The sequence below is a fragment of the Arvicanthis niloticus genome, chromosome 23, assembly GCF_011762505.2.
Source record: "Arvicanthis niloticus isolate mArvNil1 chromosome 23, mArvNil1.pat.X, whole genome shotgun sequence".
NCBI lineage: Eukaryota > Metazoa > Chordata > Mammalia > Rodentia > Muridae > Arvicanthis > Arvicanthis niloticus.
Genome location: NC_133430.1, coordinates 4,011,446 through 4,027,846, shown reverse-complemented (window position 1 = coordinate 4,027,846; position 16,401 = coordinate 4,011,446). Strand labels below are relative to the sequence as shown.

The 16,401-nt window shown below is 37.0% G+C and overlaps 1 gene segment (V, D, J or C); it reads right to left on the bottom strand.

Moving 5' to 3' along the window:
• Positions 1–1,728: 1,728 nt before the first annotated feature.
• Positions 1,729–2,186, bottom strand: LOC143437160 (Ig heavy chain V region 108A-like). The segment is given in 2 exon segments: positions 1,729–2,057; positions 2,141–2,186. Coding segments are annotated over 2 exon segments (375 nt in total).
• Positions 2,187–16,401: the final 14,215 nt, after the last annotated feature.

The following is a 16,401-nucleotide window of genomic DNA, read 5'->3' as shown; positions in this document are numbered from 1 at the left end:
CTGAGGCTTGGCACAGTGAGAGCACCTAGAAACCTATTGATGAAGGATCAGCTTCAGTTGTAGTTGATGTTCCAGGACTGAAGGGGTCATGCAAAGGATTTGAGGCTTGTCACTATGAAGAGAGCTTATGAGAGGATATTGGTGAAGCCTAATTGCAGCAGAAGATCCTCGTGTATTAGAGATGCCATTACAATGAGATGATCAACAAGAATAGTAATAGCAGTGGAGTGTTTCAATCTGAGCTTAGAGTGCTACAGAGAGCAGAGCTGGAGAAGTGATATCAGTCCTTAGGAGGAGTCTAGAAATCATGTGTGGGTCCCAGACATTGAAACAACAAACTGTAAGATTGAAGTTGCATTGGAGACCCCAAAATATTCAAGATTCCAGAGCCATGCGTTATCTGCTGAGGAAAGCTGGTTAACAACGAGTGGAGCCAGCCCAGCAGAAAGAAGTTTCTTGCAGTCAACAAAGATGAAAAAGGAGTGGGAGATCTGAAGACTGCTTTGACATCAGCCATGGAGATGCAGAGTTTGGAGATTTCCAAGCTGGATTCGTGTCTTGATTTGGGAATTACAGTTGGGTGATTGAAAGAATCTTGAAAGAGACTTTGAACTTTGGACTTTTAACATTGTTGAGACTGATATAGACTATGGGTACTTAGGAAGGTGGACTACATTTATTTTGCATTGCGCTAGTCTTTGGTATGGCCCTCATAGTCTCAAATGTTTGAACAAGCATATGGGGGCCAGGGAGTTGAATGTAATGGTTTGTGTATGCTCAACCAAGAGGGTGGCATTATTTGAAGGTGTAGCACAGTTGAAAAAGCTGTGTCACCCTGGTTATGAGCTATAAGATTTTCACCTGCCTGGAAGCCAGTACCCTGCTAACACCTTTAAGATGAAGATGTAGAACTCACAACTCTGACTGTATCATGCCTGCCTGGATGACACTAGACTGAATCTCTAAAACTGCAATCCAGCCACAATTAAATGTTGCTCATGATGTCTGTTCCCAACATTAAAACACTAACTAAGACATAGATAAAGCCTATGAGAACTAAATTCAGGATTTCTATAGTATTTACTGGACAGCTCTCTGATTTTTATCCTTTTTCTCAGAGTCTTCATTTCTATCTCTCCTATAATCATCCTCACTCTACACTCAGAAGACTGTTCATTGGCCCCTGGAGAAGAGATGGCACTATGCATTCTGATATAAACACCTTTTATATTTTAAAAGCCTAAAACTTTTGCCAGACACACAAGCAAGGTTAACAAAACACCTAGAAGTTACTTAAGACTTAAAACTAAGAAAAGGCTTCTTCTTTGGTCAGAATTTGGTGGGATTTTACAGATCAAATTCATATTGCATATTATTCCCAGCTATTCCATTGAAATTTTAGTCTTTTTCACAATCCAGAGATAATTTGATCATGCATAATCAGTTTCTCTTTTTTTGTTACTTTATTAAAAAAGCAATTTGTCAATGAAGGTGGTCACTGATGACGACAGTGACAAGATATGGGGAACTCTAGGATTATCCTAAATCAGCATCATATAATTCATAGATGTCCTTTTGCAAGTTGACGAAAGCACAGTAGGTCTCTAAGGAACAAACACAAAGGTGTATATTCCAAATTACTGCATCTGAGCAATTCTACAAACTAATCTTCTCTGAGTCTTCTCAGTCCCAGGGCAGCTTGCTGCTCCTCCAAGATTTCTGACATGTTCAGGATGTGGTTGTAACACTGTGTCTTGCACAGAAATAGACCGCTGAGTCCTCAGATGTCAATCTGCTAAGCTCCATGTAGGCTGTGCTGGAGGATTTGTCTACAGTCAATGTGGCCTTGCCCTTGAATTTTTCATTGTAGTCAGTACCACCAGTGTTAGGATAAATCCTTCCAATCCACTCAAGGCTCGTTCCATGACTCTGCTTCACCCAGTGCATAAAGTAGTCAGTGAATGTGTACCCAGAAGCCTTGCAGTTCAGCTTCACTGAAGCCCCAGGCTTTACCAGCTCAGCTGCAGATTGTTGCAGCTGAGCCTCTGAGTGGACACCTGTGGAGAAAAAAGCAGAATGGATGTCATGTCACCTCAGTCCCCGTCTTCTCTTCAGATTTGGAACTGGTGAGCCCCTTTACCTGCAGTCACTGACAGGAGGAAGAGAAAGACCCAGATCCATCCCATGGTTAGAGTCAGTGTGTTCAGAGACTGGGTAGAGGACACTGATCATATGTTGTTTTCAGGGTGTGGACATCTCTGTATTTACTGCTATAGACTGAAGTAATTTGCATATTCATTAGCAGGGTATTTCTTAGATAAGTACCCAGGTCAGCTGGAGAAGAACTGGAGATGAAGGATTGAAAAGTAACTTGGTTCAGGCAGCAGGATGCTGAGGTTCAAGTCCTAATCCTCTCTGAGGATGTATCTCACACACTTTTTGTGAACCCTAGCCTGATGCTGTGGATGTAACTACAAGGACAAATCTCTCAATAGATTTTTGGACTGAGTCTGTTGCTCTACTCAGGCATATATTAACACATAGATTTACAGATGGTGGGGTTTGATGATGATGATGATGAAAATTTCTAAAAACAGCTAATTTTTTTGTTTTAGAAACATCTTTCACATGTATGTAATTAATATTTGCCTTTCCACCTGGGTATATACTACTTTAAAGCTCCTAAAATGACTAAAAGTAACTGTGCTTCAAAAATACCTATCAATGATTATTGCAGGAGTATCATTGATAACTAAATTATAGCAGTAGCTATAGTTGTGTCAAGAAATAATTTTATCACTACAGCATAGATAGATATAGATAGATATAGATATAGATATAGATGTAGATGTAGATATATGTGTGTGGGGTGTGTGCGTGTGTGGCTGTGGCTCCTGCAGGGGTGTGGGTCCTGCTAGGCAGAGCTGTGTTTCCCGCATGTCTATCACAGCTCAGGGAGGCAGAATTGAGGGAATTTGACTGAATTCACTCCACATGGAGCCAGGTGATCACTGGGCAGTGTGAAGCTGCCAGACTCTGCTCAGGTGTGGAGAAGTTTCAGCCTGAAGTCCAAAGGAGGAAGAGATCCTGAGTGGGGGATCTCCAGCTGAAGTGACTGACTGGGAGACCAGTGGTCTCTGTCTGTGAGTTCCCAGACTCTGCTGGGAGCCACAGAAGAACTAAGATGGAGTGGGCATATGGGCTGGACTGCCACACAGCCAAGAAGGTTGAGAGGGAGAACTCTGATGGTGCCCTGCGGAGTAGAAACTCTTGGTTACAACACTGGCTTGGCTGGGTCAGCTAGCTTGGTTACCAGGACTTGCTTGACTGGATCAGGGCTGGCTCAGCTAGCTTGCTTGAGTTGGCAGGCCTCCTTGTCAGAAGGTAGAGAAGTCTTCTAGCAGGAGATTAAGCAGTGGCTCAGTAGTCAAAGGCCTTCTCCATGGGCCCCAAAGACATGAGAAAGTCCATGGTTTTAAAAGGTTTATTGTCATGGCAAAAAGTGGACCTAGCTTTAGCCCGCCTGACCTCAGGACAGAGCTGAGTTAAATAGGAAGGGAGCAGAATCTGGGAAGGAATGCATAATTGGCTACAACCTCTGGCCTTTAGGTATCTCTTTAATAAGGAGATCTCTTGAGGCTGAGGCCTGTAGTCACATCCTCTACCTGTGCTAGGTGACACAAACCTCCCTTTCGGAGAGGCTTAGGGGCATTGCCCTACAAGACTGAAAGGCGCTGATCAATGGAGATCTCCAGCCATATGTCAGGAGCTTGGAGTCTGGGAATGTGGCAAAATGTATGCCTTCCCTTGCAGGAATACCTGTTGTGTCTCTGGCCATCTCTAACCAGTGCTCCACCAGAAACCAAGCTATCCTTTCACGGTCCCGTGTGTGTGTGTGTGTGTGTGTGTGTGTGTGTGTGTGTGTTTACATGTATATGTGTATTATACATTTATATATGTATCTATATAAAATATATATGTATTTCATATATATATATATATATATATAACAACAGAAGGTTTTGCTGAGAAATAAATAAGAAATTTACTTTATTTTTGGAAAAATAGATGTAATTAAAGATAACTGTAAATAGATGTAATTAAATAAATGTAAAAATAGATGTAATTAAAGATAATCTCAAAATCACATACATTAAATGAGACTCTGATTAGCAGCTCTTATATGTTTCACAGTTATAAACAACTATTTATGCAACTTCATGATATTGCATCAGTGAAATTCTCTAATAGAATAAAGAGAAAATAAAAGGGACAGGAGGTTCCAGTAGACATATGCAGTGAACAAATTAAAGTATAAAAATTTGTATATATATATATATATATATATATATATATATATTTCTTATTTCATAAGGATTTTTATCCTTTGAAATTTTCAATCATATATGAAATATGCTTTGATCTACAACCACTCTCAAGACATTCACCACCATCTACCACTATTGGTCCCTGTGGTTCCCCTTGGGACCTTCCAAAAGTCTATTTCCCAAAATCCTATATCTTCTGTTATATTACCTAATGACACAGTGAGTTTAATAAATGCTACCTATGTACATTGATAGGATTATCATGAGTAAAGCATGAATCTACAGAAATTTCCCCCCAAATGTGAATATATTTTGCTTCTTAGTCATCAAATGCCAAAAGATCTTCACCTTGGTGTGGTCCCTCAAGTGATCCTCCCAATAAATGTTGTAATAGTTTTTAAAATATGTTATATTATTTTGTGGTGAGGACAGGGTACATATGCAAGAAAGTGGATATATTAACCTCAGAAGACTATTTACATAATTTAATTCCAAGAGATTTACCTCATATTGCTAAGATTGTGGGTAGACATCTTTACCTGCTCCGCCATTTACAGATCAGTCATGTGGTTATTTTCACTGGATTAATTTGTGTATCTTATGGTTAGATTTGTGTACCTATAGCTACTGAGAGTTGATATGTGCAATAAAAACAGATAACTCTCTGGAGATAGCTTTTGATATCCTTTCACCCCATTTTTTGTATCCATTTCCCAGGTTTAGGATGGTCCTTGATTTTTCTGTGAGAGGTCTCTATCATTACTGGTCTGTGGCTGAGTACTCTGTCACTCATTCTCAGCACTCTGACCATTCATGAATGTCTGCATCAGTCTTTACACCTAGCACATATGAGCCTCTATGATCAAGGCTCAGACAATATAATGCATATAAGCATAAATATTTATGAGACAGTTTGACAACATGATTCTTAGTAATAAAACTAGGCTCTGTATCATCACTAAACATAGGCTTTAACCATAGTTACCTGAGATGAAGACTTTCCTATAAAAATTCACCAAAAAATGATAAATAAAATTATGCTGTGTCCCATTAATAACCCTCTCAAACCTGTACTCTCATGACTCTACACCTATTATAGAGACACTTTCACACCCATGTTTATTCACAGTATGTCATTCATGCTCTATTCACAGCATATGGAGGAATGAATCATCCCAAGTTTCCAAAAAGTATAAATAAAACATGACAAAGTGTAATATATAGAAAATTTAATACTACTCAGTATTCTACATGAATTATATAATCTATTAGTGTCTGCATAGAACTGGCAAAAATATACTGAATAGATCACCCAAGTCCATAAAGCACGTGATTCATGTTCTCACTCATATGTGTTCCAAGATCTGAATATTTATTTTAGTATATTGAATCATAGAAGCAGAGATACTAGAATTGGGACAATAGAATACGAGGAATTGACCATCATGATGGAGTAAAATAGAGAAAAAAGATTGAGAAAGGGTTTTAAGAGTGAGAAGATTATAAGAGCTAGAGATGTTAGATGACTCCAAGGAATGAGTATCTTGCAGACACAATAGGACAGATGCACGTATGAACTCAGAGACCATGACTGCAGACAGAGTACCTGAACCAAGTCTACCCACATAATATCCAAGTTGGGACATGGAAATGGACATGGGCTACCACTACTAACCAAGAAGTTCTGCAACTGTCACTCACATGCAAATGAAAAAATAGTTTTCTCCATGGAGTTCATAGGGGACGCTAAGCATAATTAATTATGGAAGACATGCTTAGCAGTTGGGAGCCAACACAAAAATGATATCAATAGTATTATTGCAAATATTTTTTCTAATATCACCTAATTCAAATCTGTTTTGCCTATATATTATGGTTACAGAGTTGTGGTCTTACTGGTTTCTGTGTGTGTGTGTGTGTGTGTGTGTGTGTGTGTGTGTGTGTGCATGTGAGGAGAGAGAGAGGGAGAAAGAGAGTTATCTTTAAATTGTTGTGTTTAATTTTTGTTTCCTTTAATTCCTTTTTAATTTTCTTTTCTTTTTCAGAAAGAAAGGAAAGGTGTGTAGTTGAGTGAGTGGGGAAGTGGGGAGGTAGGAAGTATCTGGAATAGGTTGAGGATGAGGAAATGAGTTATGTGAATACATTATGTGAATTTTTCAAAAATTATAAAAAGCAAATAAAAACAAATGAACATAAGTCTGTGAAGTGTTTAACAAAGAATCTTTATGGGGTTTGAGCACAGTGACATCACATGCCAATCACAGCAAGGCAGATCAGTTATTCCAGTTAAGAAAGGAAACCACAGAGGACACAGAGTCCCCTCTAAACCATCCTCTACTCTCTATGTGTATTTCTGGCATTATTCCTCCCCCTGCTGGTCATGAGTTCCTGTGAATTTAGGGTTATCATGACTTACACTGAAGGTGTACAGTCTGGTTTTCATAGATAGTTATGTCCCTCAATTGAGGGTAGGGACCCCACCCATCTGAAAATTTTTAACCCTGAATTGTTCCTTTCCAAAGGAAAGACAGGGACAAAAAATGGAACAGAGAGTGAAGGAAAGGACATCCAGAGACAGCCCCACCTCATAATCCATCCCATCTTCAGACACAAAACACCATCACTATTGCTGATGCCAAGAATTGTTTGCAGACAGGAGCCTGATATAGCTATCCTCTAAGAAGTTCTTCCAGCACCTGACTGATACAAATGCAAGGCCAATAATCAGATAGAGCCCAGAAACATCAATGAAAGAGCTAGGGGAAGAAGAGAAGGAGCTAAAGGGGATTGTAATACCATGGGAAGAACGTTATCAACTAACAAATAACTCAGAGCTCACAGTGACTAAACCACCAACCAAAGAGTATAGATGGCGGTATCCATAGCTCCAGCTACACATGTATGGCCTTACCTAGCATCAGTGGGAGGGAGGCCATTGATCTGCTGGAGGCTTGATGCCCCAAAGTAGGGTGATGCAAGAGCAACAAAACAGGTATGGGTGGGTGAGTGGAGGAGCACCCTCATATAGGCAAAGAGGACAGGGGAAGGGGGGTATGAGATGAAGGAGATTGTGGAGGAGAAACTAAGAAAGGAGTTAATATTTGACATGTAAATAACTGAAATGACTTATTAAAAAAGAAAGAAAAAGAAAATTACTTATCCCTGTAACTTTAGTGTTCACAAGCGCAGCTGAAGGGAAAGATGGCTCTAGTTTCTCTAGAAATAATGATTTTTGCATTGGCAAGTTTAAGTTGTGCCAATATTACTATAATATCCTTCTCAAAGCTAGGTTCCTCTTTGGTTCAGTTGGATCCATCTCTAACAGTTCCCATTTCTAAAAAGGTAAGGACAGTAGATAACAGACTCTTTCCAGTGTTCTTCAGGATACACCTATGGCAGAGCACCTGTGTTCTAATGATAAATCACTGACCCTAAATTGTTTAGTAGACAAAGTAAAAATACTTATGCAATAATTTCACACAGTAGTGAGACTGTTGTTATAAATAACTAAAATATTGGATGGGCTCAGAACCTGGCTGACTCTTAGAAGCTGAACAAATTTTGAACTTAGTGCTGAAATTCACTTGTATTAACAAGAAGGATGATAAGTAAAAACTCTGCTGAAAAAATGAAAGGGACAAACCAGGTGAAATCTCTGAATCTGTGAGATCTACAATGAGAAATACACCAGAATTATAGAATTCTCTGAAACTGAGCCACTGACTAAAGAGTATATATGTGCTAGATGGAAACCCATGGCACATATGTAGCAGAGGACTGCCTAGTCTAGACTTGTAAAACACTTTTTACATAGTCACACCTTAAACATCATTGTACAACTGGAATTAGAATGATTATGGAAATTATTGCTGCTGCAGACCATTTTCCTAATTCTATTGTGGTAAGTATACCTATAATAAACAACCTGTTATCTTAGACTCCCTGATATCTGATCCAAGTTGGCAAAGTCAATGTGGACCAAGTTCTCAGTCTCATCCCTTCTCATTGTTTACTTCCACCCAAAGACATACACACACAATAGTTCACAAATATTTTACAAGACAAATATGGGCACTGGTAATACAAGCACTGTGAGAGTTGAAAATGTATCAGAATATGTCTCTACATGCCTGAGTCCATCCCTGGCAAAAGGGTTCTTCTTTCTTGTAAGTTTTTCTTGAGGCAGTGGAGGAAGACGAACGAGCATTGGTGGAGGGGAAGTCTTTGTCTTACTAGATATTTAGGGTTGTTGCATAATAATAAAGTTTACTTATCTAAGTCTAAGTTACTATGTACTGGAGCTGACATGCCTTCTGTGTTCCTCTGAGGCCAGAGAATGCAGTCTCTGACACTTAACACCTCATCCTAAAACAGCAGGAGTTTAAGTAAAGGATTAATTTCTAGAGTCTTCTAGAGTCTTTTCCCCTTTGCCCAGATGCCTCTTGCTTGTGGAGCTGCAGGGAAATTTAAAGCAATGAACTTATATTGAATCTAACAGAAGAGAATAACACTCACAGAAGTAAAAGCTTTTACATAAGCAAATATGCATAAATGCACACAATTTTTGTATACAGATTAACATATGCTTATTCATTCATTTCCATTCAAATAAGTTGCACCCAACTTGCATGCATTCTTACAATTACATACTTAAACAAACACATGCATACATTCTCATAATTACATACTTGCAGTCACATACACACTTGCAAACGCATATGGAGCAAAAGACCAAGCACCTGTACAAAAAGAATTCACTAATTCTGGATGAATAATGAGCTACAATCTTTATTGCATAAAGAAAGAAAAAGCTTCTACACTTTTAATAGAAAAATAATTAAACCCATTTTTTTTGTAAAAAAAAAAAAAAAAAACTGTATTCCTTTGAATAACACCATGTCTATCTTGTTTTTCAGAAAGGACCTGTTCTGTCCCATGGTAAGAATCAGCATGCCTGCTCATTCTGCTGTCTGAAGCTTCTTCTTTTTTCCTCTTTTCCTCTGCATTCTGCACATTGCTCTCTTAGTTTTTTTATGTTACAGATAGATTCTAAGTTATTCCACTCTTCATATTCCTTCTAATCTTGCTCTCTCCTCCTGTTCTGAAGTTACTACAATGCTCTTACTCTCAATTCTTTTTCTCCCAAAGCTATGTCTGTACATCTAAGTTCTTTTTGATCAATGCATGGAGAAGTTACCTAAAACTTAAGATTATGAAAGGAGTTCAGTTTATTTGGTAAAAAGTGCTCTGTCTAAAAACATCTCTTCAGCTCAGTTCCCTATCACAGCTCAACTGATCTTCTGATCTCAGTTCTGACTTTTCTCTTTGTCGTTATCACTTAAACATCTTTCAGAATACATGATCACATGTATAATATTTCATCAAAGTTCAGACACAAAATTAAATTGTAAATTGAATTACAAGTTTACAACAGAGAATGTTTACATGCATATTTATTAAGATAAATTATCTGGCTAAACATCCATCACCTGCCACAGCTCCATGGGTTCACTGAAAGTTTAAAACCATAACCAAGTTACTAGTGTAGTTTTTACTATAGAAAATCAGTCTATATTCTGTCTTCTGTACTAGCACCTATAATAAATAGTTATTTCCCATTTTATGTACCTTTGACTAATTGTTTTACAACAATTAGCCAGAGGTTTATAACAATTTATAACAAGGTTTATAACAATTTATAATATATATATATATATATATATATATATATATATATATATATATATTGCACATAGAAGCCACAGTAGTCATGGCTGAGAATAGCATTAATCTACTGGCTATAAACATGAATATTATAAGGCAGCTTGACCACTTGACCTTTAGCAATGCAACTACAGTGTACCACACCTATGTCATCTGTAATCATGGGCTTTGGACCATGTTTACCTGGGATGAAGTCTTTCCAAAAGAACAGACTACACATCCAATTATAAAACAGTTTGTCACTACATAACACTCAGAAGTTAGTGGTTACATCTTACCTGAAGAATGATATTGTAAACTACTAAGTCAGGCACTGTGTAAGATCACTGAGGTCATGAGGGTCTGAGATATTTAAAAAGATAATATAGTAAAATAAGTGTAATATGAAAGCAAGAAATCAGATAGTTGAGCCATTATATTTCAAACATGCACTGGTGGAGGGAAATGGAGATTAAGAAATTGGTTTAACATACACCAAATTAAAAGGTGATAAGAGACGTAAGATGAAATCTAGTATCTTCAATGTAAGTAAACATAAAAATAAGGAGGATATAGAATTCATACAGTATGACAAAACACATTAAGGATATTTGGAGTTAAAAAAGTGTACTTTGGAATAAAAAGCAACAAAACTTAAAAATTGATTTCTATTACATTTTATTAATAAATAAATAAAATTTATTTATTAATAAATAAATAAAATTTTATTAATAAATTAAATTTCTATTTTATTTTTTTAAAGAAGGCAGAAGAACAGATGTGCCAACGTTTTGAAGTAGAGCGAGTGTCCAGGTGTTCAGAGGTCTCTATAAATTGGCTAAGTTTTAGAAGCTATGCTTTGTGCTTCCCACAATTATAGTTAACTCAGTCATTCTGGATTTCTGACGGGGTTGAAAACTTATAGCTATTTACCTTAAGAGAAAAGATTTGAGTGGATGGTCGGCAGCTGACATTCATCCTAAAGCCAGGTTCAGAACTAAATGTTTTAGTCAGGATAGATGACAGAGGTGCTGGTTAGTCAACAAAAGGATGAAATGGGTAATAGGACTATCTTGTACCTCACTGGTACAAATTGGCATAATTATGCTCTAATTGTATTTTGAGAGAAAAGTTTCATTTTAACAGGAAGGGTGATGTGTAGGAGGAGCTAAGGTAGGAGGAGTACTGAGAGGAAGAAAAGGAGTAAGAAGAGGAGAAGAAGAAGGAGAGGAGAAGCTAGGTGATGAGAGAGAGAAAGAGGGGGGAGACAGGGAGGCAGATGTTCATGTATCTCCACCAGTCAAAGATAGTTGTTATATATAGGTTGGGTAGTGGGTTACACCTCTGATTGAACAATACCAAACTTATAAAGCCTATGATTAACATTTTTTTAAAAAAATGTATAAATGCAAAAAGGAAAAGGGGGCATGGGATAGGGGTTTCCTAAAGGGGGTGGGGGGAATGGGGATAGGAAATGCCATCTGAAGTGTAAATAAAATATCTAATAAAAAAATAACAAAAAAAAGAAAGTAAAGAAAATGATAACTGGAATGAAATAAAACAGACAGAAGTAAAAGCACCACCACCACCACCACCACCACACACACACACACACACACACACTAGAAACACAGTCCCAGGGTCCTTTCTGGGATGAGGTACCTTCCCCAGCCTGGAGAGGATAGAAGATGAGTCTGTGCTCACAAAGTAGGCGACACAGGAGATAAGGAATCAGTGAGGAGAAGGAAGAAGTCAGCCATGATGGTTCAGGAATTTCTCAGCTGAATTGCTAGCAATCCAGCCACTTCAGTGGCTCTGACTACCAATTAGGCCAATTCTGCTGCCCTGACTTACTAGGAACCAGCTTCTTTATTCACACAAGTTTCACAGAACAAAGACAGGTTAACCTTTGTCCCTGTGGTACAGAATATATGTTTGAGTTATCATTACTTGTTAAGGATTACAATTTCAGTCACAATCAGAAAATACAAACAACAATTTATTCTTGTTTTTATTAGCCCTAAAACTCAAAACACTGCCTCAAAATCAAACTCATTTAATATATGACAGCCTGCTTTTCAGCTGGCAATTTTTGTTGTTTGAAAGTACTCTAGACAACCAAAACATACCTGAACCAGTCTTTTAATGAATAGTAAATACTGATACCTAATTTCTTCTACTACATGTTTCACCATCTACTCTATAAAGTAGGAAAACTTTATTTTAATCAATCTATGTTATTTATTGAGGTCTATTCTTCCAAGGTTGTACCCTCTATGAACCCCTATTTTCAAAGTACATTTTCAGAGACTTTTCAGCATTTACCAAAAAGAGACTTTGAATATCTAACCTCTTCTACTGGCCAGTGTGAGTTTGGCAATTTTCTCTGTTTATCCTGAACCAATTATACTGTTTGAGTTAGCTTGAGAGCAGAAAACCCAAAAATATTCCTGAAGCAATGTCTTCATCTTATTATGTGCTTATCTGTGCATTGTCAGAAGCAATGCTTCTTCCTAGAAGAAGCTAAAACCTAGTAGGTGGTATTCCTGAGATGGTTCTGATGTGGACTCTAAAGCTATAATAGATTCACCATTTTAGGCAAGGCCAGAGTGATTGCATTTGAGAAAAGATTACTGCTACTAATATGCTTTTTTCTGTTACTATTAAATATTTATGCAATCACTACTTATTCACACACACTTTTGAGAAGATTTCTGCAGAACGAAGAAAATGTGCTGTCTTGTGATAATGGTATATACAGAAATACATGATTTTTTAATTCTTAATGATGATTCTATGAGAATTCTTAAAATTATATTTATAATTATTAAGATCTTTTATAATAGGACTGCTATTAAGTACTTTCTGATGGCAAATCTACAATGAGAACTCTATCACTCTTCAAGTGTCATGAGTTAATTTCTTCTAAGATAAAAAAGAAGGCATCTATACCTTAGAATACATTCCAAAAGGTTGAAAATTTTTGTAAGGGAATTAACAATTTATTGTAGGTCTAAAGACAAAACATGAAATATTGCCAGGATTTATATATGTAAAACTTCAATGATAACTTAGTTATTGTCTTTAACCCTCTACAACCTCTAGGGCTAGAGAAAGATAATGACTGTTTAACTCAGACATGTGACCATCTCAGCTCTAAACTTCTTATTCAATTTATGATTTGAATTTATGTTTGAACTTCTAGTTCTTGGTAAATTTGGCCTATCTTGTATGAGTTTCCTGGTCAACAATTCAGGGTTAGTGGTAAGTTACATCCAATATTATGTACCTAAAATCCAATCATATATAGGTTGTTTCAGTCCTCAAGGTTTGTACTACTATTGCACCAGCATAACTTGCAAGGAGATCATATTAGAAATCAAAAAGATGACAACTGGATTGTTGTTTACCTTTCTCTTTTGGCAGCATACATATGCCTTTCAGGACCATGAACACCAGTAAGGAGTAGTGAAAACTCCAATTAAATTTTAGCTCAAATACACAAGAGCAATGTGTTGTGTAGTTGTTGTCTTCAGGAATAGGGCCTTTCATTCAGGTTGTACAAAAAAGCAACAGCTTTGGAAGTAGCCTTTGTGATTTGGAAGTTTCCATGGTAGTCCATAGTCCAAAACATTGGTTAGCTGTGACGTATTTGAAGATGTGGATGTATTATTTGGTGAAGAGCAATGTCTAATTGGGACATTGTCTCGTCTACTATTAGATGATTTGATGTAAATTTTGTTCATATGTGTATATAATTTTAGCAGCTTCTACTGAATTAGGATTGCATACAACCCTTAAAATTGACCTTATTTTAGATTTTTCTCTCCAGATTTCTTCCCTTACCCTCAGCTCCCTTTCCTCCAATTTTAATCCATGCATATACATTCGATTTAATCTCCAAAGGATACCATCACTCTTCAGTAGATTATGCCTCTAAATCTCATCTCTGTGATCATAAGAATTGTAGCCTGCCTATGAAATACATAACAGTTCACATCCACATTTAAGCAAATATATGCATTTTTGTCTTTTAGGGTTTGTATTGTTCCATTTTGGATGAGACTTTTTCTGTAGTTCTATGCAATTACCAGCAAATTGCATGATTTCATATATTTTAACAACTGCATAATGTTCTTTGTATGGATATCATTTTTCTTTTTACCCTTCTATTAAAAATAGATTTCCTTTTTACATACAGTATATCCTTTTGAGAGTTGCTGCTTCCTCTTCTACTCCAAGTTCCTCCCTTCCACTATCATCTAGACCAACCACATTTCTAACTGTCATTAGACAAAAACAGACGGTAGAAGATAAAATCTAAATTTAGAGAAATAAATATAATGTAAAAAAAATTACTCAAAATTTAGACAAGGCAAATCAAGAAAAGGCAAATAGTACCACAAGAAAGTACATGAATCAGAAACCCATTTGCTAATACACCCAGGAATTTCATAAAACTAAGTGATAAGAAATACTGAAACCCATGCTAGATTTTGTGGTAAAAGAGAGACATTGGAACAAACAGCTCTAAATGGAAAACTCCATCAAATCCCAATCTTCAAAGCTCAGAGAAGTCCACAGAAGATTGGGCTGAAAGAGTGTAAGAGCCAGAAGGGATGGAGGACACCAGGAGAACAAGAGCATCTAAACTACCTGAGCAAATGTCACGTGAACAGAAAGAGACTGAAGCAGCAAGCACAGGACTAATACCAATCAGCACCAGGTCCTCATCATGTATATGGCAGCTTTCAGTTTAGTACTACATTTTTTTCATCCAAATTTTCCATAGATAACCTCTAGGCCATTTCCAATTTCAGCTAATACCAATAGAGCACCAATGACTATGACTCTAGTAGGATGCCGAGTCCTTTTTGTATATGCTTGAGATTAGAATAATTAGATATTGGGGGAGATTTATTCCCAGCTTCAAGTAAAACAACAATACTGATCCCTCGGTGGATGCACAGCGTGTGGGGGCCTTGCTGAATGAATTGTCTGGGAATACCAAAATGACTTTTATGACATTGGTTTGCATGACGTCTAATATATAATTGACCAGTGAGATTCCTGCCTGATGTAATGTATTCAGCATATGAGATTTCATCCATATTAAACACATGATATTCATATTTAAGGGGAAAATGTCTCCTACAGGAACATGCAAAGTTAATGTTCTGAATACAGAGAAATATTACTACATCAAACCCTGAGATTACCACATTCCACGGGTATCTATGGGCTGGTTGATAATCACCCATTTATCCAAAAGCAAACGCTATGAAGAACAAGAGTCACCTCCAGGTACATAGTGGAGAAATGTTGGATATAATCAGACTTTGCTCCATAGTTGTCTTGCTTAGTGTTTTACTGTTGTAAACAGACACCATGACCAAGGCAAGTCTTATAAAGTACAATATTTAGTTGGGGTGGGCTTATGGTTTCAGAGGTTCAGTGCAGTATCATCAAGGCAGGAACACTGCAGCATCACAGGCCGCTGTGACCTCTACATCTTCATCTGAAGGCTGATATCGGAATATACTGGCTTCCAGGAACTTAGGATGAGGGTCTTAAGCCCATGCCCACAGTGACACACATACACACACACCTACCAACAGAACCAAAACTTCTAAAATTGATACTCCCTGAGCTGAGCATTTACAAACCATAGCAATAGTACTATGATAACAACAAATATTATGTAAGTCAAATAACATAGATTAACTGACACGTGCCAATTAGTAGTAGTCTAGGAAAAAGGTAGTTATATCGTAGGGTAATCATATGTGCCACTTAAATACAACTAAATATAAATACTGCTGGTTAATATTGTAGAGATGGATACACTACTTAAAATAGTCTTTTGGCTCAATGCAATTAACATCAAAATTCTTCATAAACTGCTGTAAAACAGTATTAAATTAAATGCAAAAGCTAAGGGATCACTCTGAACAACACAAAATGGTCTGTAAGAACATAATTATATAGCCATCTCAATACTTGATGTCAAAATATAGCTCACAAATCAGTGTAAAATTTTAAAAGCACAGAAATATTGTTTGTTTTTTCTGTACTATAGATACCGAGCATCCTGGAAGACAGAACAGTGGGCAGAAGATGCTGAAAGTTATACACTGAGACTGGGGAATGATTTCTTTGCTTCAGAGATGTTAAAGCACAATGTATTCCCTTTGTGTCTGTGACTAATGATCTTTTAGAACATAGCCATAATATGAACTGCCTAAATTTGGACAACTTTCATAGTGTTTTTTGGTAGAACATTATTGAATAGATGGGAATAAGCTTCAGTAAAGTACTGATTTCATAAAAGATGCCGATACCAAAACAACACTCATATTTATGAAGGAAA